This window comes from Acanthopagrus latus, chromosome 3 (genome assembly GCF_904848185.1).
Source record: "Acanthopagrus latus isolate v.2019 chromosome 3, fAcaLat1.1, whole genome shotgun sequence".
NCBI classification, from domain to species: Eukaryota; Metazoa; Chordata; class Actinopteri; order Spariformes; family Sparidae; genus Acanthopagrus; species Acanthopagrus latus.
In genome coordinates, this window is record NC_051041.1 from 12079646 (window position 1) to 12107007 (window position 27362).

The window sequence follows — 27362 nt, forward strand, 5'->3', positions numbered from 1 at the left end:
GGTCGTATTTATGTTCAAATGCATGGCAATTTTGGACGAAAACGGCTGCCACTTGTCGTTTGGTTGTTCTTGGCCCTCATTCCACTCAGGCGTGTTATTGTACATTAGACATTATGGACGTGGTAGCATTACTATGCCATGATCAAACAGACTTACAACACAAACCAAAGTTAAGCAATCTTATCTGAAGATGGAAACAGAGACGAACTGTAAAATCATGACCCCAAACTGTTGCTATACAGTGATTCATTCTGGTACAGAAGCGCTCTAGAGCTGGTAGCCACAACACAGCGGACCATTATATAGGCCTGGGCACTGGGCCAGAGTCGGGTCATCTATAGTTGTACTGTCTGCAGATATTTCTGTGTCTCCTGGCTACCACATCTGGGCCACCTGTGGATCGTAATTCATCGCTGTATTTGGGCCCGGGCGTAAATGGCCTGTCACTAGGCCAGAAAATGTTTTGCTGTGTGAGATATGTATCACAGCCCCACAGGCTGGCTTTGTGGTTAAACTTTGAGTTTGCACACATGATTATTATCAAGATTTCACAGGTCACTCTCTCACTTCTGGTTTTACCCTCAGATAACGTGGTTTAGATCATCTGGTCGACGACTTTGTTTACAACCTGTCTGGCTGTGTGAACACTTCTCTTATCATGACCAAGAAAAACTTGTGCCAAACCACCATCTTGTAATGAACCACAACAATACCTCCTTGGTCTTCCTTTCCTCTCTTCATCTCCTCCCCCTCTCTTTATTCCTCTTCTCTTCTCTTAGTCACATCTCTCTATCCCTTTGTCTCTGCTGTTGTTGCCAATTAGTTAATCACTGCTGCACATTTGGACAGCAGGAGAGTCTTGCCTCATGTGACCCCCGTATCCATGATGAAATCCTGATCTCCTGAGCTACAGTATATCTCAAAACACTCAAAAGTGCACTCATTTATAAACACGCACATGTATCTTGTTGGCACGTCGAGTCAGCATTAATTCTGTTATTTCTCCCCATCCCCCCCTTATTACACACACACACAGATGCTATGACACGTGTGTGTTTTACATACATTCGGCTACACACAGACTCCCCCGGGCTGGTTTAAGTTTAACCCTGAATGTTCCCGACTCCCCGTGGTTTACGCTTGTGTATGACCAGGAGCAGTTGGTGATTTGTCTTGTCAAACCAAGTGTGTTGCAGCACGGGTGTGTGTGTGTGTGTGTGTGTGTGTGTGTGTGTGTGTGTGTGTGTGTGTGTGTGTGTGTGTGTGTGTGTGTGTGTGTGTGTGTGTGTGTGTGTGTGTGTGTGTGTGAGTGAGCCTAGTGAGCGCCAGCTGGCCACCGTCACTATGACAGTTAGTCTGGCTTCATGATGGATGATACAAGCTATAGAAACTCAGTCTCTCTCTCTCTCTCTCTCTCTCTCTCTCTCTCTCTCTCTCTCTCTCTCTCTCTCTCTCTCTCTCTCTCTCTCTCTCTCTCTCTCACACACACACAAACACACACCCTCATCTGCAGCAAACGCTAGTGTGCCTGTATGTAGATGTCTGAGATGAATCCCCGTAGCTCAGTAAACGCTGCCCACACACAGACACATGCAGAGACAGGCTTTCTCATTAACACACATTTTTCCATACATAACTTCATACAACCAGTGTTGTAAAAAGTACCCAAAACGTCACAGATATCATGTTAGAATATTACTTTGGAAAAAGTGATAGACATCATTCAAATTGTACTTGAGTAAAAGTATATGTGTCAGTCATAAAGTGTCTGATATTAAGTGTACTGAGGTATTAAAGATACTATGGATTTACCCATCATCGGCTTTACTGAAGTATCAGAAAATGGAAATTCTCAAGCAACATAAAAGCAACTGAACTTGTACATACACTACTTGAGTAAATGTACTTAGTTACATTCCATGGGTTGACCAATTATCGACCTTCATCAGATCTAATATTTAGCATCTGATTATCAAACATAACTTTTCAAAACAAACAGTCGGAAAAATACTATTAAAAATGTGCTACCTTGGCTCTGATGTAGCATGTAATCTGCAAAGTAACTAGTAACTAACGTTATCAAATAAAGCTAGTGTAAAGTACAATCCTGTCCTCGAAAATGTAGTGGAATGGAGGGATAAATATCAAAAAAGGAGGTACTTAAATTCAGGTATCTCAAAATTATAGTTCACTACAATACTTTAGTAAATGTACTTAGATACATTCCATCAATGCCTATACCGTATCTGGATTGTACTTAAACTTCCACAGTAGACACACACAGAAGCACACACTCGCACAGTGTTTGTGTGGCCTTTTATTCACAGCTTCTTTGATCCTGTACAGTTATTGAACCATTTCAACAGCAGTAACGCTTGTTTGCAGTCGTTTGCCTGTGTGTCGCCTGTGGGCTTCTCATGTGAAATGCAGGAAAATGAATTTGACCCAGCCAGTGGGCTTCTGGGAAATACACAGGGGGACACGGTATAGGTAAACTGCTGGTCAGCACTGTTGAGTTGCTGAGGGGAATCACTATTGTTAGACAGAAGATCAACTATTTAATATGTGTGTTATAGGTTGTGATGTGAGTTGGTGTTGATGCGGTTTATATATTTTGCGCATCTAAAGTTTGTTTGGAGTTGTTGACGAACTTGTGTGAGCTAATCTGAGCTGATGTATCTGTACTGATTTAAATGTGCGCATGTCAACACGCACGTCAGCATGACTGACACACTGACACCTCAGTCGTCCGTCTTCCGAGGCTGCTGTAATCAGCTTACTGTCATACTTGCATGTCCTGCACGTCATTGTATCTCCTGCCTTCACATAAACACATTCCCATAATCTCTCACACACACACGCAAACGTCTTATTGTAACACGGCGAAAATATTAATCTCACAAGTATAATGTCTCGATGTGTATAGATGCAACACAAACACCCGTCCATATACTGTTACAGGCCTTTGTATTAGTTCAAAGGATAAATTCATACAAAAATGAAAATGTAGTCATTATCTATTGACCCATCTATTGTGTTAAAATGTTAAATAAAAAAACAAACCAAATCTCTCCAAATGGCTCGTTTTTTGATCTGGTTTGGTTTCCAGGTCTCTGGAAAGCTCCAAGATCACAAATTGAATTGAAAAGATGTTATTCACACATTTTTTAAAGGGGAAATATGTAAAAATTATAGTCAAAAACCTAGCCCTGACCCAGTTCCATCCCAAGCTCCCCCCTGGTCAACATGCTTCCTGTCCAAACTGCCAGCTGCACGGCTAACTGAGCTAACCAGCTAACGGCAGAATTTTTGCACCTTTAAGCAGAAACCTTCACTGTGTTTGATAAGCTAAAAATGTTAATGCACACCCCTGTCTGAAGCAGGTGCTTGAGCTCCACTTGATTAATTAGCAGCGATACTGAGGAGGCTGCAAATTAGACAAACAAATATTGTGCGACACGCTCGAAAAGGTGCGGCGACTGGGTCAAGTCACCTTTATCCATATTTCATACGAGGACTCCTCCGGGGCACTCTGCCTAATTGGTCGGCTAATTAAAGCGAAATGAAAAAGGCATCTGCCACACTACGGCGAGTGTGTCGGATCTATAAAAGTAATCATGTCTCCAAACATGCGCTATCCATGAAGTAATCACATTGATTGATGCTCTTTGAGACAGTGCCAGAATAATGTATACCTGCACGAAGATACTACGCCACACCTTGATGGATGATCTCTCTGCACAGTCTTTCATTCAGAATATGACTGTAGCTCTTGTATAGGTGTGTAGACGTGCCATTGACAAGCACCAAGTACTTCGCTCGACAAGTGAAAAGTTTTCCCCTCGCTGCAAATGCAAATAGCATTAACCTTGGAGCCTCCAGGAGCCTTTGTAAATCTTTACTTCTTTGATCGAGTCGGAACAATAACACAAAAAGCATCGTGTGTTGTTTTCCTCTCAGACAAGTGTGTAAGAATTTCATGTGATACGAACTATTTAGTCGATAGTGGGAGCGATATTGAAGTTCTTGTTAGACTCCCGGGGTGTTTGCCGCCACTGTCAGATGTGCTTTGTTGATTAATGACTCCCTCATCGATCATGAGGCGGACAGAGGCTGTGCAGCAAAAACATCACGCTCTCTGTCACTGCCTATTGACTTTCACTCGATAGTTTCCTTAATGAATGGGTGGTTATATGAAACATTAGCTTCATATTTATCACTGGAGAAACTTAAAATGCAGAGCTTGTTTCACTCCAGCTTTGGGGAATAGTTCACTTTATCGATCAGTTTACCAAGCACTCCTTTAAGACAGAGATTTTTTACTGTTGTTTTTGATGCTTGTGTTGTTTAATGTTTAAGGAATGCGGATTAATAAGAACTGCAGACGCATCTTAGTTTCAGTGATCATAAGAGAGACTGTTCAACCTCTGTGCACTTTTTTGGCAACAGGATATTCTTAAAACCGTTGAGAAATGTGTGAAAACCCCTCAAATCTTTAAAGAGAAGTAAAGCCTCCACTTTGTCACCTTCAAACGTCTGATCCCGCGCTCAGTCTTTTCTCTCTGCCATATCTAAAAGTGTCTTTTTGTTCTTTTCTCCTCCAGTTACACTCCCCTCTGTCTCCTGCACCAGGGTTCGACAACCACATTCTGTCAGACAATGAGGTAAGTGTGTGTTAAACTCCCTTATTCCCCAAACTGGTGTTTCCACTCCCGAGACAGCAGCACTTTACTCTTTGAATGCCAAACGCTCCAACCTCCAAAGGTAAAACCAGTCATACAAAATCAGAAAATACGCTGCAGGGGGGATCACAGCAGGGGTCTTTTGGCACAAACGCATCAGTTTCTTTTTGTGTTCACACTCCTGTTATCTCAGTAAATGTAGTTTTGTTTCTGATGATTTTATACAACTAATAACCAAAATAATAATAAAAAAAAATCTGTGTTCTCTGTCCTTCAGTCGGCAGTGTACTCTACAGTTGACAAAACAAACTGTGACGATGCTGTGAACGAGGACGACAAAGAGCACGACTACAGCAGCATTGCGGAGATCAAGGGCCTTGTCACGGCCTCCTCCTCCAGCGACCTCTACGCCACCGTCCGAGACATCTACAGCCAGCCCGACGAGCCCCAGGCGGGGGAAGACCCCGTCTTGGACAGCACAGATCCGGGCTACGAAACCATCCGCATCCCAAAGACTAGCAGCCCGGATGATGAGCACAGGGCGGAGGGGTCGGACGCTGCCAAGGCAGAGCCAGACTACGAGAGTGTCGGAGAGTTGGGTCTGAGCCGGGAAACGTCCCGCCTCTGAGTTTCTCGCACTCGGGCATCTTCACCTGTGGCGTTCGCTGCAGAAGCTTCCTCTGTGCTTCGAACCTGCCACCAAGCATGCTTTCGGTGCATGACTTTGGCGGCAGGCTGGCCACAAGCATCAGTCATCTACGCATGAGTGTCCTCTTCGCAGCTTGGGTACGGTTCATCATATCTGAACTTTTAATTTATCGAGCAGGGTAAATGTCATTGGTACTGCTAGGAAATGAACTGTAGTATCTCAGTCATTGGGCATTAGCATTGTGGAAGAGTGCACTTTGGATCATCGTTAAACTCCTCTTTTGTCTGTCTGACACGCGTGCATATCATGGACACATTTAACAACACTTGATTGCAAAGAAGATCAAATAAATCATTATCAGATAAATATCCAGTCACAGCACACACGCAGGACTATAAGGGTTAGCCGAGTGAGGACACTATCAGTGCCTGTGATATATATATATATAAAAAAAAAAAAAAGAATTCAGTGCCATATAATCATGAAATTCATGCACTTACTGTACATATGAAGGTAACAATATTTGTATTCTGCAGCTGCTAGTAACTCTCTAGCTTTCTCCAATGTCATGTTTTATTGAAGGTCAGATAGTGTATTTCTTTGTCCAGTGTCTCCACTGTGCATTCCGCTTGAAATCCCCGTGAATGGGTTTTTTTCAAGGCATGGAGAACAAATAGCCAAATGCTTAGTAGAAACAGGCTTAGCTTTCAATAGATTACTGCAAAACATAAGGGTTCCCCCCGTGAAACTAGTCGTCTGCGGAACCAAAACGGAAACCAGAGGTGATGAAGGCAGTTTCACAGTACATTTTTGAAAGTGTTTTTAGACGTTTTTGCGCTCCCACATCGGTGTTTTTTTGTGAAATTCATATTTATTTGAAGATGCATATTGTTGTGTACTTGTGAAATGTTAGCGTGTGTCAGTGAGAGCAAAGTTAATAGGATTTTTTAGAAGTTTCTAGCATTTTTATCAAGAAAACTGTATGAAAGTGAGCTGCAAAATGACAGTTGTCAAGGTACATTTTCCCCTGACTTTTTTACTCATTGTTTAAACGGTAACTCCACCACTTTTACACATTAAAGTGTGTTTACATGCCTTCGGGAGTACCACCAAATGTGTGAAAAAAGTAGTATAAAGCATTTTGTGGCTCCTGAGGAAGCTCTGTGTAATCTGATAAATTGCCTCCAGTGATGTCACTCAGTGGCCAAGTTGCGTTGTTGATAATGTGTGCACCCAAGAGCAGTTAACTGGTCTTGCACTCCTTTAACACTGTTGGACAACATTATCACAACCCTACCAGAGAGACCACCTTTTCCTTTATTCCAGAAATATTCCTTCCTTTTCAAAAGCTTGTACATTACCCATAATGCATCTTATTCTGAGTGACATCACTGGAGGCGGTTTATCAGATTACATGCAGCTTCCTCTGGTGCCAGAAAAGGCTTATTACTACTTTCTGCACATATGCAGTAGTACTCTACGAGTCCTGTAAACACACTTTAATCAGTAAAGTTGGTGGCGTCATCCTTAAAAAAAAAGAGATACACGATGAGACCATTTTTGTTTTTTTTGTCATTTTGCACAGAGGTCAATACAAATTCAAAAGACATGGACAAACTTGCATTAATTAATGCAAGTTTATTGATCAGCTGTAAAAAAAAAAAAAAAAATGTATTGTCATGTTTTTTGAGCCTACTCCTGGTACAGTATACAGTCTTCAGTTGGCATCCCGGATGATTTTAAAAAGCACAAGGTTGAAATCAAGGTACTGCATTTATATCATCACCATCCAGTGACACTTCTGCACAATTTGAAACTGCTTTTAAACCTCATAGAAGCACTCTGAGAAAACCATATCTTGTCTGTTTGGAGCCTGTACTGACGACATGCCAACCAAGGCTTGTATATAGTTAGAGCACTATTTTAACCAACCGTCACTCGCTGGAAGTTTTATGTATGCTTTTACTTATTTGTACAATGTCCAGAGTGGTATAATTTTAGAATAAGCCGCCCGTTAGAGCACTGATGTATGTCTGCTTTGTTTTAAGGAAACCTTGCTCTTTACCTTGTATTGTTACTCCAAGTTGTCAAAATAGCCTCCAAGCTCAGAAAATGTCAGAAATAAGGTACAACGTTTTTTGGTACACAACGGTGAGTGTGGTACTTTTATTTAAAAGAAACTTAATTAATGTCTCAAAACTGTTGTTGGATGTTTGTTTTCAGATTAACCAGGCCAACGCTTCTTGCTGTAATTATCTCTTTCACTGCTACAGTATCTCTTTGCACAAGAAATGGTGTCATCTGTTTCCACCCACATGGAAATATTACAGTATCTCCGGCCTCGCTTCATGTTTCATTAGACATGCAGGAGCTTGTTGCGGCTTCAGACAAACACAGCTAGTCTGCGCCGACTGCTATTAGACTCATAAATGATATCAGACATTTGAAATGCTTTTGCATCTCCCAGCCATGCCAGAGCAAAGGAGGATTTTAAATTCAAAAACACTCCCAGTATTTAAGGAAAGAAAGTGGGTGAAAATTATGATCATTTCTGCAAAGAGGTAATTATCATCGTTGTTTACGCTCCCAAAAAAAAGCATTGTTCCTCCCAAGTGATGCGCCTGTGTATCATGGTGATGCCATCATTTGGATATAATGGTGTTCACCGAGTGCTATAAATGACCTCTAAGGAAATTATCTGTCATTGGGGGGTGTTTTAGTGCCAAATCTAATCAGTACAACACACACACACACACACACACAGTTAATAGACACTTACCGAAAATCACTTGTTCTCTCTAGCTGTCTATCTTGATCATATAAACACACACACACACAACCCCCTTCAGGGAATGGGGGTGCGGTAGAGGTTTGGAGACGCTGGCCCTCCCCTCAGCTCCACTCCTCCCGTAATGAGACCATTTGTTCCCCCTACGACCAGCAGACAACTCCACGGTGACACCTGCCTTTGATCACAGGGCAAAGCCTGTTTTGGACGTTATGGCCACATCTGTCATTCCGCTCTGTCCAATTTCCATTCTCTGCATGTAAATATTTTATGACATGAATTGTTCTATTAAAATATATATATAATAAATTGTGTCATTGTCTTTTATTCGCATGGGGTGCTGTCATGTAGAGAGATTGTAGGCTGCGTATGATCCTACAAAAACATTAAGTTTGACACTAATTAGGCTATTTTTTACTGCAATAACATTAGCTGGTACGTTCTCTCTGCCATGCGTGATGATAATCGCGATGAGTTAATTGAACTCGAATTAACAGAGCACTGTCAACTTTCTGATGAAAAAAGAAACCGCTATTCATTCTCAGACAAGCAACAACTTGTGTCACGTTGTGAGATCACGCAGTTTTATTTAGAACAGGATGTGACTTTCATGAGAGTGTTAGCTGCCTGTGAGTGCTGTTCTTTGCAGTGTTGTAAAGAAAAGAGTGATGTTGGAGATACAATCACTGTGGCGTACTTAAGGCAAGACCAGCCTGTAGCTTTTTTTTTTTATGTAATTTTATTATTTGCACATTAAACTCTTTATAGTGTTGTTTGCTTGAATATTCCGATGGTGCTGGTTCCTGCCTGGGCAGATGTTGTAACACCCAATAGCATTTAAAGAGGCACTATGTTGTTTAAGAAGAAATTCAAACTCATAATTCTAATATCAACAATATTAATAATAGGTAATAGTCCAGATTCATAAATACTCATTTTCCCAAAACTGAATAAACAAGCATTTCCCAGAACACTGTGTGAAGCCATAAAGGTGGCAGGGTCCGCCAAATTTAAACAAAGTAAAACAGCGTGACATTGTGTTGTCCTTAAAGGTCAGTTTATTTCTTCAGTCATGGACAGGAAATTTGTTGTTTAGACAAAAAAAGAAAAATCAGTCAATAAAGATCTTTCTCTCCTGATTAAATTGTCCACCCTCCAAACTATATAGAAATTTAAATTGGCATTTTAATGAAGCCCCATAAGACATTAAATAACCTGTTGTTTACATTCACAAAAACAGACCAGTGCAGTCCATTACTCCCAATTTAGAAGCAGACCATAGTAATTTAGAAGTCCCATGGCACCTGAAAAGTAGGCTACAGGCCTCTAACAACTAGGTTATAGCAAAAAGGCCTGTCTGTCTGGTAGAAGTTTTCTTTCCTTAGCCTAAATTCCCCTTTTTCCCTTTCTTTCCCTCCACCATACCCCCTCCCCTCTGGTTTCCTATCCATCCTTGCGTCATTGTTTTGAATGGAGCATCCTCCCGGCTTGCATTACCTTCTGTCGGAGGAGAAGTGGGGGGATTCGGTGGGGGCTTGTGGAGGCGTGTGCTGCACCGACCAATCGGAGCTCCCGTCGGCAGCCGGACCGCACATGTTTACAGGCAGCATTCCGCCGGTAGAGGCTCTGCTCGGCCGGAGCTAACCGCGGACTGGAGCTCGCAGTAGCCGGAGCTGGAGTCACCTAACGGTCTTCTTTCCGACCGTGTTCATCATCTACGGCGCGGCTGGCGGCGTGTGCGGCCGAGAGAAGCGAAACAGCTCGACGCGTTCGCTTCCGCTCTCGGACGTCCGAGCCGTTTATCCGCACAAAAGGCGCCATTTTGTAAAATCGTGTACAAATGTCATCTCGGTTCACGGAAGGGGCCGCTCGTCCGCGTTTTCCCGCCGCCCGCTCAGCTCGCAGGGAGCAGTGGGGAAAACAAACAGGTCGAACGGAGGAGGATTGGTAGCCGGTTGGATGTGGAGGTTGTTTAGCGGCGAATGAATCGGTGTTTTGCGGGCGCTAATTCCAAAGTTTCCCGGTCCGTTTTTTTTTTCGGTGCTTTCGAATGCGGTGCATTTGGGACGCTGTTCGGAGTTTTTGCGCCTTTCCGAGTATGTTGCCGCTTTCTAACATTTTATCAGGGCTGTTGGAGCGCGTAGTCTACCCGCTGCGGTTTTGTGTTTTTCACGACGTTGTTTACCGGCTATAATTCGACGGTTAGCGATCCAAATCCACCGGTTCGCCGGCTCTTGAGTTCAGCGAGACACCCCCCAGACATGCATACGAGGCGTTTGGTGAAGCGCTCGATCCTCGGCAGCCGCGTTTATGCGCCGAGTCCGACGGGGGACGGTGCCCCGGTGACAGGAGTGGTCCAGGCTGTCAAGCAGGAAAACAGAGACGTCTCGGCCGCGGGAGCTCGGCGCAGCGTCTACACCGTGCTCATGCAGGACGGGAGCCTCAAGGAGTTCTCCGAGGAGGAGATAGCCGCCGGGATCAACCACACCGCAGCCAAAGGACCGCTCAAGTCCAGCTTGAAGGTGTGTGTGTGTGTGTTTGTGTATGTCTATGTGCGCGCACGGTAAAGCGCCCCGGCCGGCAGGCAGCGCTTCACTGTTTTTGTTGTGCGGTGTTTTGCAGCGTTTAACCGCTTCCTGCACGAGGCGGATTTTTTTTAACGGTGTCACCGCCGCCGCGGCTGCCAACGGAAGGCGAATTTTTAACCAGCCCCGGACGAAAATAGCATTGTGTGGATGGTCCACGTCGCACCAAATAACGGGCTGTCATGACATTTTGGCGACACCAGATATATGGGACAAAGGGCTTGATAGGGCCTGCGCAATGTTTATGTGGGCTAGTGGGTGGGTAAGCCGAGGCAAACAAACACGCTCTGACTGCAGCGTTTTGGACTGATGTAAAGAGCCGGTCCGGGGTTTACTGCACATTGGTTTACGTAATGCATGCATCACATTTATTGCAGATGTCCCCGTGCACCCTGCCTTTTCTTCTTCTTATTATTATTATTTGTTTTTAATTGCACATTTGCACTCAGAATAGATTGCATTTTGGAGATTTTCATTGATACGTGGTGCAGCTCTTTCGCCCAGTTGAATATTGCATGGCTTTATGGGGAAGTCGGTCTGCACAACAAGGGTGTTATTGCTTAACGACAAGTCAGAAGAAAAAAGGCAAGCTGTGTGCTTCCAGGAGCAGGATAGGAAGTTCTGATGATGTCCAAAATTTGTAGTCCTGATTTGGGCCCAATTAGCAGTGACCTAATTGCTTTCATATCCAGCTTGTATGGTTTGGTGTCACATGGCCTCAGATAAAGATTTGTGAGAGGAAGCCAATCCTGCTTTTGGATGAAAACACTGTTTCTGGCATTGAGGAAGTGTATATGTGTGTGTGTGTGTGGTGTCCTTTTTAAAGTGAGGTAGTGACTGAAGAATGCATGTGACTGACTAACTGACTTGTTTACGGCCTGATTTTTGGTGTGTTTTGATTGGTGTGCCTCCTTGCATTCATGTGCGTTGTGTTTTCAAATGCTGTCGATGAAGTCACTCAGCAAGGCTGCAAACCAAAAGGGAAATGCTCAGCCGCCGTGTGTGACCACACATGCCGGATTGCTCCTCACGTTTGCTTTATGTGTGCACATTTATAGGTACAGCTGCAACGCTCAAATTGAGTTGTGACACATTCTCTCAAACTTCACACAGATACGTCAGAAGCCCCCCGACAAAGCCCAGTGTGCCATCTCTGTGTGGAGAGTGGTCAGGGCTTTGATGGATGGGAATTGCAATGTAAACTTGGGCTCCCTTGTTTTGCACTTGCACGTTTTGTGTATGCGGGTGGCGCGCTCACCAAAAAAAAAAAAAAAGCTGTTGCACAATACGGCCACAGTCACCGGTGCAGGCTGGAGTGGTGCAGCTGGGGCTGAGAGTGCAGTCCTGTCAGCAACAATGGCCAAGTCTCTTTCAGCCCTCAATTCCCAGTGAGGTCGAAAACAAGCCATAAAATGAGGAGGAGGGGTCTGTCGTGTGTGTGTGCGTGTGTGTGTTTGTGTCTGTGTGTGTGGATTCACATCTGCAGCTCGAATGCTTTTCACGTGCATGGAGGTGTCTTCTCTCGCATGTGTGTTTTTTTTTTTTTATGTTTAATGAGTTAGATTTGACTACTTCACGTTTTGGAGTGGGGGGGTTGTTTTTGAGAGCAGTGCCACCCCTTTCGAGCAGCTGCTGTACAGCCAACAAAGTGGGCACCCCCATGTTGGCAATGGGTGGCATGCTCCAAAGAATCTGGATGCTTGGCACATTGCCCAGAATGGCAAACCAGTACCCCCCCCCCCCCTTGTAGAGAAAGGGGTGGGTGGGTAGGGGGGGAGACCACTTGTTGACTCCTCGGTTTGTGCAAGTGTGTGTTGTGTGAGCAATGTTAAACACATCTCTAGCTACAAACAAAAAGGCGACGCTTGTTTTTGTTTCCCCGGCGCCTTAGTTGTCATTGCGGTCGTTGCTGTTTGTGTTGATCGTACGCCGACGTGGGAGTCAATGAAGCAAGCTTGTTGACAGAAGCTGAGTGACTCTTTGTTCCGAAGTGCCCGATCCCAGGCAGGCCGGCGTCGGCTGTCCTTATTGGTTGGCTGAGCAGCATCAGCATGGAGCACAGTGACCACAGGGTCAAGTCTGGATGCTGCTCCCCCCCCCTCCCTCTCAGCCTGTGAGGATGTATGAGTAATTACTTAGAGTAGAGGAGGTGTTTGTGTTTATCCTCGTGTGATGTGTGCTATGAATACACAGACACAGGTTTAACACACACATTTTTAATCCCCCTTTCTCTTTTCTCAGTTTTGTTCTTATCTGCCCTTCAAAAGTGTTTATGTGTGAAATATACACCAAAACAAGACCAGGTGAGGACCAGGTAACTGTGATTTTTCAGACCCTTTTTTGCGATTGAAATTTAAATCCTGTGTTATATCTATGAAGAAGACTGCATGTAGTTTCAGACAAGTTGCTTGTACCAAACATAACCACAAATTGATCTTGTTTTTCAACCATTAAAACAATCACATGGACAGAATGCAGAATGACGTTGAGATCTTGCAAGGTTCTTTTATTTAAAAGTTAGTTGTTTTGTTTGTGAAACGTGCTATTCATTGAAAGATATGTTTATATCAGATATACAATGGTATTATCCATTAGCAATCCAGGAGGGTTTGGACGCAATGCCGATTTGGGAATATATCATACTTACTTTAGGTTATTGAACTGGGGCAAAGTATCACTATTTTTTATAAAACCTGCAGCCATTCTAAACCTATTCCCCTGCCAATTTTACACCTTGTGGTGGCGGTGTGTGTGTGTGTGTGTGTGTGTGTGTGTGTGTGTGTGTGTGTGTGTGTGTGTGTGTGTGTGTGTGTGTGTGTGTGTGTGTGTGTGCGTGCATGTTAAAGAAGCACTAAATTAAAACATTATGCACTTTTTGTATTGTTTCACCTCAGCTGTCAATCCTATTAAACTGACACCACAATGCATTTTTCGTAGTGGCCAAACAGAGTAATTACATCATCACTTGATGCACTGTGCCCCAAAAATACTTTTTTCCCATAAGCTAACATCATGAAAGAGATGCCTATATACGTTTTTTTTGACGTCACAACCCCTGTGAAAAGGCTCGTCTGACTGTCATCATTTGAGCGATTAGGTCCAAAAAAATTGGATAGTCAAGAAGAACCATTAAATTATTTTTTTCCCTGTTCAAGTTAGGTGCATGTTAAACTGGTAGTTAGCCACCTCGGTCGGTGGAATTCTCATGTGCGTGTTCTCTTCGGGCCCCACAACATGGAAGATCCGGGAATTTTTATTGAGCCATTTTGGCTTCATGCGCCACTGAGCCATGAAGACGGCGCTCGGTTCATTCTATTGAAAGCTGCTGTGTCCAGATGTAATTAAACGTCCTCGACACAGCGATTGTTTCACTTTTGAAGGCTCATTGCAAAAAAATGTGTTTATGTTTATACTCATAATGAATATATGTATTGGAATTTTTTTTTTTACTCCCTAAAATCTGGGTTGGCATCAAAACCAAAACTCCTGCATTGGTCAGGCTCTAATATCTTCATAATATCATAAGATAATCTAACCTAGTATTCAATTTGAATGATGCGTACAGCACATGAGTTTCATGTAGTTAATGGAATCAACGTATTAGCTTACAGCTGAGATAATTTTGATATAAAAAACATTGTTCATCCACAGCCTTAAGTCGTATGTTATGTTAGAAAGTCTACTGTTAGTCTGTGTCAGAGCAGCGCGACACACACTGATTAATAATTACCAATCGCTAATCCGGACCATTCTCAGTAGGTACATACTTCCTAGCAACAAAGAACCACTGTAACAAAAGAAACAGTCAGTTGGAGTTTTATGACATTCGGTCCGTGGGACTCAAATTATAGTCTGTGTCAGCTCGCTTTATTATGACCTTTGACCCATAAAGGTTCAGGAATCTTTACGCTTGACAAACTGCCCAAAGCAAGTAGGTTATGAGTTTGCCTGTGAGTGGGAGAGAGAGGGAGTATGAGCGATGACGGTGGGGGGGGGTTATGAGGGACACTTGGGGTATTTGTTCCTGTGCATGCATGCACGCACACACACACACACACACACACACACACACACACACACACACAAACACCAGCTTTGACACGTACAACTCAAATTTCACAACCAATTTGGCATGCTTCACAATTTCCTGGCTCCGTGAAATGCCATCATTCATAAGCCCGGCGAAAGGACAGAATCGCCGTTTGTTTTATCCGAGGAGTACTCATCCTACACACAACACCTAATCTTCCCGGGCCGCTGTAATCCATCTTGTTGTTTTACTCAAGTCTGTGTTTTCACAGAGGGCTCTGCGCACCGGCGAGTCCTTGTGCTGCCGGCCTCTGTCACAAGCGATACTAGATACTCATTTCTCATGTGTTTCTTTACCTCATTAATCTAAGTAAATTGTTCTCTTGTGTTTGTGTGTGCGTGTGTGTGTTTGAGTGATTGACTAGGGTGCCACTGCCTTTTCCATAGTCGAGCCTAATCGTGTTACAGTGCTTTGAGATAATGATCTAGATCATACACACACAAACACACACACACACACACAGACACGCATGAACACACACACACACACACACATACACACTGGCCTGCATGTCATACTCCTCATTCCTCCGTTGGTGTGGGCAGCCATGCGTGTCACTCTGTGCATGTTTTGCCATTTCCTCAGCGTGTTTCTAAGAGTCTGATGGTGTTAGTTACCTGCAGAGATGTGTGTATGTTGGTGTGTGTGTAGGTACATGCAGGTATTCATGTGAAGAAGGATGCCATTCGTTGCCATTGTGTAAGAGATGATGATTTTTTATTTATTTATTTTTTTACATCGCTACAGGTGGGCGTTTTCAGAGCACCGTGATGGGAGAAATGCTTTTCTTTTCTGCTCGTGCGAATGTCAGTGAGTAGTTATGTCAGTGAAAGTGTGTGTGACACAGAAAAAGGCTGGCTTGTGTAATGCAGACTTGCTGTATGGAGAAATTCAGTGTTTATTTTGTGTGTGTTGTAGCTTGTGGTCATTGGGGAAGCAGAGCGCTCTGCGTGTTTATTTTTTGGGTTGACTTGCTCAAACATCCGAAGAGAGCCACAACGTCTGGCTCTCCGAATTTGACAGCTTCATCTTCATCTTCATCTTCAGCTGTATTGTTGTCAGAAATATAATGCTTAATAAATAAAATAAGCGGCATTATAAATCTACTACACAACTGTTTTGGCAACAAGGTGTGTGAAAGGTCAACATGAAATTTTGTATTTTAAGTGAGCTTTTTTTTTTTTTCTTTCAGATTAACTATTTATGAAATCATGCAGTAGTGGCATTATATTTCCTATATAGGCCGTAGATATACTTGCTTTTAACATGTGTACACGTGATGGCTGCCTCTCATATCCTGTGTCTGTTTGAAGCGATGGTTGTGCGTGTCCTCATAAGTGAATGCTCCCTGTCTGCAATACGCTCATGAACAATAAGGAACGGGGATGTTGCAGTTCAGAGGTCAGTGGGCACATCAGCAATGGGGACAACAAGCTGAAAGCTAACGCATCTGGTGGTATCCTCCAGTAACACGCGTTGTGTATATAGGCAAGGATGTGAACAACTACGTTCATGACGCAACCGGTTGTCTACCTGAATGTGTGTTTATGAAGCAAGTGGCCTTATAGGTGGCCAGCGGAGTTTTCTATTTAGCTGTGCTTTGACCTGCAGAGTTGAATTTTTCGAAATATTTCAAATATTTGTGTTTGCTAGCTGGCATTTTGCTACGAGGGTTGTACTCTTAATGACAACTACAAAAATATAATCATTAAGGTCACTGATTAAGGTACAGTACTGGTAAAGTACTATAGTGCTGCAGAGATAATCTGGACCACAAACCCAGTTCTCCAAGTGTAAGACCTATGTTTGTTTTGGCACAGAACCAAACAATCATCAAATCGTCATGATTCTAATAGCTTTGCCCCTGAAAATTCAAATTGTGATCCCATATCTCCTAGCCCTCATTGCCACACTTCTTTCCGTGTTACTGCCGCACATTGTTGATCCATAGAATAGTGTAAAACCAGCGGCTTTTACGCATCGCATGCTGTGCATCCGCATGTTCATGCACTGTACAAACAACACAAAGCTCCATAGAGTTGCCATTAGTCCAAAAGCTCCAAATGGTACCTTTATGTAATGCACAGATTCTTCTGATAAGGCCTTGTGTCCTTAGAAACAGAAGTTGTAATATGAAGGATTTTATTTTATCAGTCTTTTAAACTTAGAGTAGAAAGGCCTTATATAATGGTGCATAGTTTTGTGTTTCATTTATTTTTGTTCATGTGAGGGCACTTTCAGTAGAACTGTCAACAGTATTTTGCGGTTTTTCAGTTTGAAAACCTTCAAATTCTTCGAAATGTCTAGCGGAAGTGAAGAAAAACAGCCTTGTTTTGTGACTGACCACTGTGCATTTTTCAGTTTATGCAATCTGTTTTTAAAAGGCTTTTTTTAAAGCTTAAGAGGCTGGAAAATATTCTTAAACCGTATTGGACCGTGTACTCCTTCATTTGAAATGTAAACATTAAAACGAAAAATTGGGTTACAAGCTTTCGACATGCAGATCCCAGTATCTGCTGCTGTGTTGAAAAAATACATACATGTTGTAATGGCTTCCATACACATAAGTAACACATCTGTGACATTTCAGTAAGTAATCTAAACGATGAAAGTATTTTAACAGCAGCAAAACTACAGAATATGCTTTCACAAAAGGAGGCTTGTATCTGCACTTTGCATCACATTTCTCAAGACTCTGCATTGGTACAACAACGTACATCGGTCTCGGCCAAAGCGTTGACTTATTTATCTTTGCAACCCTCTACAGCACAGCTCCAGTAACGGAGCTCCAGAGAGCCAGAAGGTGGAGGGTGGCTCCCTCAGCCCGGAGGTAGTGGAGGAGCAGCGGGTGGCGGACGGCAAACGTGGTGGCCGGGACCCCGACACCCGATCAGTGTCCCTGCTGGAGCAGAAACGCAAAGTGGTCTCCTCCAGCATCGATGTCCCGCATGCCAGGTAGGGCATTGTGTGTGTGTGTGTGTGTGCATGTGTGTGTGTGTGTGTGCATGTGTGTATGTGTGTGTATAAGAGCTTGCCAGTTCTTTGACAGAGATGGTCTGATTCCTGTACTAGAGGGAGTTTGGCTTGGATTCATATACAAAGTTCACTGAAGGTTTATGACATAGATCTGTCATCTCATAAATAGGACAGAGTTTATATAAGCGGAAATCCCTTTTTTTTTCATCCGTTCCTCAAAGCCTTTTTTGGCAGACCACTGAATTCAATGGACTTTGACAGGAGCCCATCATTATTCCATTACACATATATATTTTTTATTACATGGCATCATGCATGTTACCCTGTATATCAGGGATGCCAGCGTGTTAGAATGATTCCATCCCCGTCTACATATTGAAGGCTTGTGTGCAAAATGTTGTTTTTGGAAATATCCCATGCTGTTGCCTTAACTTGCTGGAGCAATTATGGTTATGGTTGTTTAAGTGGCATGCCTCTGGTGGTTTCCCAAATTGTAAAAGTGGTGCAACACGGACTCAAGGCCATGAGAGTCAGCTAACATAGTAAATCGTGTACTTAGACATAGGATAGTCTTACAGCAAGACAGACAAAAGATGAATTTTCTTCTTGAAATTTGTGTTGGAGACTTCCTTCCAGTCTTTTTTTTATTGAATATGGTGGACATCATCCATGCGATCCTACAGTACAGAGCCCAATACCAATTAAAACCGTTATTATGTTATGATTCATGAGATGTTCCCTCAGATGTGCAAACAAATATAATTTTAAGATGGTCAGCATAATCCTCAGCTGAAGCTAGTCCACAATGGGGCGATTAAACATTAACAGGCGGCAGTGCACGGCAGTAAAGATCCATCCAATAAAGAAACAACACTCTCGTCACTATTAGATATGGAACACTAATACCTTGTAAAGCACTACACCGTTATCGAGCACCACTCCCCATTACTTGTCCTCGCGCTGCCAGAGGAGTCTAATCGATTGCAACTTCCTGAAAAGTACAGTAAAAGTCGCCCCTTTGAGCAGCTTTATCACCGCATCCCGAGCCCTTGCTTTAAATCTAACCATTATTTGCTGATGAATCATTGATTTAAAGCTCTCTTGTTGCCCATTAAGAGGAAAAATCTCTTTTTGAATTGAATCTATCCCATGGATTAGACTGAAGTTTTACACCTGTCCCGCTATAATTACCTCCTTGCATAGGGATTGCCATAATATTGATGTGTATATGGTTATTGTGGAATGGCATATTGATCGTCTGCCTGCATTCGCACAAGTTCAGCATGTCGTCTCATCCCTGGGAAGATGACTTCATAAACCAAGGTCCTGTTTATCCTCCTAATGAGGCCATATGACAACAAGAAAGCCGTAGGGGATGTTTTCTGAATCTCAGCATACAGTAATCCTGATATAATTGCTAAGACCAACCACAACCTTTTTAAAAAGCTTAACATCTTTACAGCTATGAGTATGGACACACATAGAAAAATCCAATAACCAGCCCAGGTTGTCTCCCTAGCAAAAATCCCAGCAGGAATGTGTCCAAGTGTGTTTTCATTTTGCCTGTCCAGGCATCATTACTTTGAGAATTGTCAGCCAAGCCCTCTACTTAGCCAGTGTCAAAGGTCCAATTTGTTTTGAATCTTTATCTTGGTACATATCTTTTTTTTACTGGGTTTGGGCAGCCATGATCACAAAATACCCAAAGCGTTTTGGAAATATTGGGAAGCATGGGACAATTTGAAAATTGCATGTCACGATTATCTTGTCTAACATGATTGCGGTTCTCAATATTAGTTTTCTAACCATCATGTTAATCTTAAAACTCTTGAAGGAATCTAACCTTACATTTTGTTAGGAAACAACTATTTGTATTGCATCACAGAGAGGACACACTTAAAACAATCCAAAATAAGTTATCATGAATCACAAGGTTTTCCTGCACAAATAAAGGATACATAAATGGTGGTAACCTCATTTCCCAGTAGTTTTGAATCTGCAGTAATTACACACATCCGGTTGAACTTGGTGACCGGCATGTAAACAGACTGAGGCGGTTCAAAATAAATCAGGAAAGGACTTTACATCACCGAGCTAGAGAGCCTTTTAAAAAACATTAACGTGAGGATATTCACGATTGTGAGTCTTTTCTTAATCACAAGCTGCAATAAAATGTTTTATTGTCCCATCCCTACTTTTAACAGTGTGCTCTGCTGACACCACCTCAACCTTAGCTTTTAGTTTTCTACACCGCTACCGCTAATTTAGAAAAACATTAACTGTTGGAATGTGAAGGCCACATTGCACGGTGTGCGTATCTGGCTTAATGTGTAATGCTACAGTTAAGAGATAAAACATCATATCTTTGTGCTGACCTCCAATATTGTAACTCCCTTTTGGAATAAGTGTGCTCCATGCACTTGTTTCAGTGACTGAGATAAAGAATTAACTCTTTCATTACATGACTCTTTCTTTAAAGTATCCTCATAGTTAAAGTTAAGCCATTTCATCCCATAGTGTCATGAACCTTTTTTTATGTGTTGATTAAACATCCAAATAATTTAACATCATGGACTTGACATCCAATTAGTTTGTGTATAGCACTTCAAAGCCTTGTACTCAAAATCTAAAGATCTATCATGCTTGTCAAGCGCTAGTACTGTTTATGAAGTGTGCTTACAAAATAAAGAGTATGAAAAGTTCATTCTTGCCGCATTATATGAGCAGGCATGAGCCTGATCTCTTCAGTGCACAGCACCGTTATTGTCTTAAGATTAAGATCAATGGTTCTCATCCTCAGCACACCTGCAACCGATTTCCAGTCCTGCTCTGGCACTGGGAGAGAAATGGTGTCGCCATCGACCACAAAGTCTATCTGTAATGCAGACAAGAGGGGAGGAAGGAGGGAGGCTTGCAGGGATGGTGGAAAGGGGACGAGGGACCAACAAGGAAAAGGAGTGAAGGAAATGTATGTGCATGAAGAGGAGGATAAGAGGCTAAAGGAGATGAACGGAGGGTAGCAGAAAACTGAAGGGAGAGAAAATGCCTGAGGATTTTTTTCTCCAAGCGAACTCTCCAGAGAAGTCTGACCTTGAGGTTGTTAATTGCACTCTCAAAAGTTCCCTCTCTGCTGGTGATTTACCAAGAAAACGTCTGGCTGTTTGATGGCTCTCTAGGTCCCTTGTAACCCAGATAGAATAGGTTGCCTACCTCGCTGGGAGTCGCTGAAGTACCCCGATTCCTCGTCTGCAATCATTGGGAAAATAGAGGAAAAATGACATTGTGTCATATAGATGTTAGACCTCGGGGGGTTTTGTGTAGCTACATTTAATGTTTCTGTCAACCGGCCTGGCTCTCATTACTTTATCGAGCAGCCTCCTTCATCGTATTTGTTAACAGCACATTTAGTTTGCCCGCATTGTGTCAGATCTTGCTCCAAAAATCAATAGGTGTCATTCCATGATTGACTTATTTTCTGCGTTGCCCCAACTCCCAAATGCCCAAAGTAATGGTTTCCTTCATGAAATCTTTTTTTTAAAAATATGCTGTTACTCAAAATACAGAGGCCGAAATTGCTCACTGTGGCAGATTTCTGATTTGTTTACGCTATATTTATGGTACGAGTCTCTCTTAACCGAGCCTTCAGACATCTCTACACAGTGTTATACTGCAGTCTCAGCCAGCTGCTGGGCCTTCTCCTTCCACCTAGGGCTTATGTTTTCTCTATGCAGGAAATAGTCAATTGTAACAAGAGCTGGCGGGGGCAGACCAGTGGAAACGAATGGCTTGGCTTTTGACAAATAGCGTTCTGGAGACTAATTGCTAGCAGGGGAAGCGGAGTATAACCTTAGTTGAAGGGGAAATCAAGTGGGTGCTCGGCTTGTTATTGCAAAACCCAAAAACAACAGATCCGAGGGCTCAAATCTTCTCTTTTAGGCCGCCAGTCCTCCCTGTCTAGTATGAACTGAGGTTACTCACGTTTCTCAAGACCCCTTGCCGGCCAGCTATGATGTCGTAACTTCTTTTTCATAGTCCAACAAAATGATCCAATTTAGTTTGAGTCATGGTAACCAATTCCAATTATTTAAAGCAAGGAAGCTGGCGGGATCAAACTGACTTCAGGAATTAAAGTCAGTGCCAAATATAAACTGTTTGTTATTGTTGATCATTTTTATTGTCGATCAGCCTGCTCGCAGTTCACCGTGCTGAGCCAACCATGTGTTCCACACTCGGTGCCTGGTGCATCAGCCAGCTCAGATATGGAACGGCGCCAAAGACTCCCCATCCTGCGCAGAAAGAAGCTCAAGAGGGCTGTCAAATTATCTTTTGATAAACTACCATGGCTTTTTAATCTTCTTGTTTTCCTTCTGCTCATGCATTTGGTCATCTTTATGGTCACGTCTTTACCTTTTTGGAACCCTGTTACCCGTTTTACTCCTTTTTTGCACAATGTGTTTTTGTGTTTGTGGCGAAGGAGGCCGTTTGAGTTTCGAAACGAGAGAAAGAGAAGGGTGGTGGGGGGGGGACGGGTTTGTGCATGAGAGCAGTGTGAGTTCTCCAGAGAGTGAGTGACAGAGAGAAAAGAGTGAGAGAGATGCTCAGCGCTTGCCAAAGAAAACAGTTTTCCTGGTTGGGATGCCAGCGGAGTTCAGAAACCATGCGATTACCATCTGAAAAGACTCTCTCTCACTCCTTCCCTCTCATTCACGGCCTCACTCTCCCAGACTCAATGCACTATTATCTGATTGAGCGCTGAGGTTTTTTTCCTGTAACAGTTTACTTGACCAAACCCAGTGTGTTGACTCAAATATGCTGTTAAACTGTATCAGATTGGCCCGACAACACAAGGCTAAAAATATCAAACAGAAATGTGCTTGTACTTAAATAAAAAACAGACAATGCTCCACATGTCTAATAAAGGGGTTCTTAATGTTTAGCCACAGTAATGGTTCCCAAAAATTCCAGATGTTATGGGATTTGTCACAATGACAACTTCAGCAGGCAGTGTTTTGAGGGGGAAGCTGCTTTTGCTGCTTTTATGCAAGAAAAAATGGCAGACAAATTGCTTTAAAACCCTCCCTGCAATACACTTTTCTTAGTGGCGCAGTGTGCAAAACCTGAACAACTATTAAAAGCGCTTTGCAGTGTAGTAAATAAAGTCAGCGGTTAGAGTGAGCACAATGAAGGCGGGTCTTAATAAGGGAATTTACATGAATGCACAGATTTAGCCAATATGAGCTCATCACAACAGGTTGTCTCATGGTCTGGGAGTCCTTATGGGAGAAGCCTGCTGTTGTTTTTTTTTTTTAATCTGGGCTTTAGCACAGCCAGCAGGGACCAAAGCCAGGGTCCTGAGTCTGGCTCACACGAGGTTAAAATGTCTGTGATCATATCTTGGAACAAGGTGGGTTCATGTTTGGAAAAGGGATTTGCAAAATCTCCTAAATCAATTCTGAGGGTATCAAATAACCAGTGCAAACATGCTAAAATTAGAGTGATGTGATCTTATTTGAGTCAGAGCTACACATTAGCCATCACGCGCACCGTTCTCCAACCTCCCACTTCTCATCTTTAGTGTCTCAGTCTAATATAACTCAGTATAATAGGACAAAATGAGATCCTCTCTGTGGAGGAGAAGAACAAATGCGCGGGAGAGAACCAGATGAGATAAAGGAGCACCTTGCGCGCCGTAGATTGTCATTGTGATTTTTCTAGCATGGAGGATTTCCTCGGGGGAGCATCTTATTAAACGTGAATATGTGTGTAAATTACAAGATTCACTCGAGTTTGCCGTGTTCAAGGCTGAACCGCATCACACAAAAATCTCAATTTGCACCCAGGATTGTTGTGTATTTACGCACCCACCTCAAGCTGCTGTTAACGCCACTTTTAGATTTATTGCACATAGACTAATCGAAGGCAAAGCCCTCGCTCTCTGTCAATACCTGTGGCTCACTGGCAGGAGCCGCATTGAGTTCTGTACCGGCTCGTTGGACAGTTTCTTGCTCCCAAGAAAACGGCCACCTGTGATGCCGCGGGAGTGGAATTGTGAGTTTAAATTTATATGCAAATTGGCTCTTTAATTAAGCGTGTGAGCAAGGGAACAGTTGACTGTGGATTAGGAGACGGTCAGTCCAAACTCGCTGTGATCTCTTGCCAAAGTGCTGGATGGTAGTTAGAATTCACAAGCAATGTGTGTGCTGTTGTCGTCTCAATCCGAGATTTACATTCACTTTAAGAAAACTCATCGGAGTACGTCTGGCAGGATAATTACAGCATCAGTTATTGAGAGCAGAAAGGACGTTATAACATCTGCACCACGTTCTACACCGGAGGCTAACTCCATGCCGTTTGAATTAAATCCACAATCTATCTACATAATGCCCCTGACACTCCAAAAGTCGTACACTGATCACTTTGACGCCAGCCTTGGAATTGACTCATCATGTGTGACATCTATTTTGGAGACATCAGCAAAAAAATCTATTTGCAAGTTATTGAAGTCGTAAATAAGCACAATGCCGCTTCTCGGGAGTTCGAACACTCTTCACGGCTGTCAAGGGAACGTGGCAAAATGTCATGGATCAACAGACAAATCAATCTTAAGCCTCACAGACGATGTCACTAGTATGCTAATTTGCCCAACATGTTGTGTCTGTCAGGTAGTTTTGTGCTCAATCATCCCGTGCCTGCTATCTGTAATGTGTAGTGCAGAGCCTCCAAGCCTATGTTTATGTGACAGTGGGCTCCGTGGGCCCTCTGCTGCTTCAGACTAATCCATTGTCCCCAGCTTTAATGGACTGACAGCACAGAGTGCTACGGAAGGAAAAACAGCCCTAATTGATTCTATCGACAGACATGCATTATGGTCATCTGCGGTGTATATACGAGGTGGTGCTAATTGACGGCCGTGTCGCATAGCGTGTACAAACAGAAGCGCTAATTGGGAGGTGAAAGTAGTCTTCAACTGAAAATCCATCAAAAATCCATCCTTTTAGGTATAAAGTGTGACTTTCACCTGGAATGGACAGTTTAATCAGCAGACGTTGTCGTAAAGCCTGCTCCTTAAATGATGAGGAAATGTACAGAGAAAATTTGAGCATTACTTTTACAAGGTGACGTAGTGTTTCCCGAGGCAAACGCATACGTGTGTTGGAGAGGATATATTATAAATAACGTGAACATAGGTAAGATTTTGTAGGAAAAGTGAAGATGTAGAAAATAGGAAAATATAACAGTGAACCTTGCTGCCTGGCGATTAGTCGAGTCATCACAATTCACTTTACAGCTTTGGCGATAGGCATACGGTTTTAAAAACAAGTTTATAGGCCATGGTCAGTCAATAGTCAATGCCAGTCCACTCCTTTCAATCTTGTATATGTCCAGAGTTGTAACTAAACCTTGACTGAGAGGCCGGATAATCATTGTCTCGTTGCAAAATTACGAGCGCCTGTGAGTGCCATCTGTCTGCTCTGTCGGGTTGAGGTTGCTGCCGGAAAACACAAGATTCACTGTTGAATTAGACAAACCAAGAGCTGCACTATTGCTTTTTTTTAAGGATCATAATGAAACTGTGTCCTGGCAAATTAGACTTTTGGAAACACCTATTATAACACCATCCCACATTACCTGGACACCTGATGCTTTTGACAATATTCTTGTCAAATTTGAAAACTCAAACAATGTTAATGGAGTTTTCTTCGCAAAAACAAATTAAAATCATGACGATGTGACATCAGTTGGGGTCTGTACCAAACAAAAACATGTTTTCCATGTTGCCAGGGCATCTCTGCTGCACTTCATTATAATGCAGTTGAGTCGCACATTTTACCTTTATCAAAAAAATAGTGCAGCCCTCTTTGTTTTTATATAAAGCAACCGCAAATTAGCCATCTGTTTTTATTTCCAGACATGTACTCAACATTTTTTTTTTTCTGATTAGCTTTTTCCCAAATGGCCAAAAAAGGGAGAACAACAATCAGTTCTTGTGTGTGTTTGTGCACAGTAAATTACAAAGAGAAGCACAAAACTGCACATAAAAAACGAGTCTTAAGCGGAGCATGTACAGCATAAGCATCGCCCGTTTAATAATTGTGCATCTCCCGACATAATTTAGTATGAATATTACTGTACCGACCCGTGCAAAGTTGTGGTTTGGGGCAAAGACATTGTGACACAGTGGGGAGGCGACAAGTTTAACCTATTAAAAAACCAACCCAGCCCTGCGGAAGTACCTTCTCCTGAATCCCCACATTATTTCTAATTATGGTCATCAATTTTGAAGCTCCATTGACCTGTCTGTTTTGAATTATTGATATCTGTCAGGCAGACAGGCTTTATTAATTAAAATGGAGATGTACTAATTAAGAGCACGGCATGAGGGTGTCATAATTGTAGCCCCGTTTTAATTTGAGTGTCGCTCATCAATTTTATCGCGGTTTAGCAGAGTGGGCGCGCCGTGACAGAGGGGTGGGCGAAAGGCGGCTGGAGGTGCCCTCATGTGACATTTGCGTGATTGCGCGCGCGTGTATGTTTCCGTACACGTTCGCTCGCCATTATTTGATACCACTCCACTATTAAGATTGTCAGCAGCACGTCTGCTTTAAAGAGCGGATGTTTAAATGACTTCCTTTCTTAGTGCGTGACAGTTTGCATGAGAACCTTTAATTATTTTTTGTCATAATCCGCTGAGATAAGTGCAAATTAAATTCAAAGGCAGGCCCATCCTTGGGTATATCAGTCCCTCCCATGAGCTGCTTGACACATATTTATAATGTGGGGGCCAGTTAAATGTACTTTTAATGGACTGAGTCTGTGGATTGTTTTCCAAAGAAGTGATCTAAAAAAAAAAAAAAAAAAAACTGAGTTTGTACATTTTTGGTAATTCCTTCCAAAGGGTCCCTCAGATGAGAGTCTGTTTTCTGTGCTTGGACAGAAAAGTGGAAAAATGCTGTGAAGCTCTGTGACTGCCAAACAGTTTAGTATCGCTTGTTTAATGCCGTTCAGTACATCTGTTGATCAGAGTACTCGTGTGTGTGTGTGTGTGTGTGTGTGTGTGTGTGTGTGTGTGTGTGTGTGTGCGTGTGTGCGTGTGTGCGTGTGTCTGTATGTGTCTGAAGGATCTAGCCTTATATCATATGATTAATATCTCAGACTCAGCAGTGGCGTCTCTCTTTTTCTCACATGCTGAGAGCCCCACACCTCCCTCCTCTGAGTCGTACCAGGTCAGAAACAAAGGTGTGTTTGCTGCGCAGCCAGTCAAATAGATAATCCCACGTACCCTCAAGAAGTAGTTTTTTGACCACTTTTGATCCTGTCTTCAAGCGACTGCACCGGTGTAATGACAGTTGAGTCATTGACAAAGATAGGACACCAATTACCTGCCAATTAGCTCCTTTGAAGGACAGGATGTAACGGCATCCTGCTGGAGAAGTGACCTTGAATCCCCCAGACGCCCTCCAACATCTTCAAAAGGGCCTGTGTTAAAAGCAGGAAGTTGACATTAACTGGTGTCAGGGTACTTTTAAATGTTGAGAGGTGCACTATTAAGTTTTGGGGAAGACAATATGATGAAAGAGAGACTAAATAAACT

The 27362-nt window shown here is 42.8% G+C and overlaps 2 protein-coding genes across 3 annotated transcripts in view; both read left to right on the plus strand.

Moving 5' to 3' along the window:
- The window catches only part of pag1 (phosphoprotein membrane anchor with glycosphingolipid microdomains 1), a 53083-nt gene extending 44655 nt beyond the window's left edge, over positions 1-8428 (plus strand). For both annotated transcript variants that reach the window (XM_037093272.1, XM_037093273.1), the window contains exons 8-9: positions 4605-4664; positions 4960-8428. In XM_037093272.1, the coding sequence (XP_036949167.1) occupies positions 4605-4664; positions 4960-5310 (411 nt within the window). In that variant the 3' untranslated portion in view covers positions 5311-8428. The remainder of the gene's footprint in view (positions 1-4604; positions 4665-4959) is intronic.
- Positions 8429-9559: 1131 nt separating this feature from the next.
- Positions 9560-27362, plus strand: part of znf704 (zinc finger protein 704) — a 48642-nt gene continuing 30839 nt past the window's right edge. Inside the window, exons 1-2 of the mRNA XM_037092927.1 lie at positions 9560-10641; positions 17562-17749. Coding sequence (XP_036948822.1) covers positions 10381-10641; positions 17562-17749 — 449 coding nt within the window. The 5' untranslated portion in view covers positions 9560-10380. The remainder of the gene's footprint in view (positions 10642-17561; positions 17750-27362) is intronic.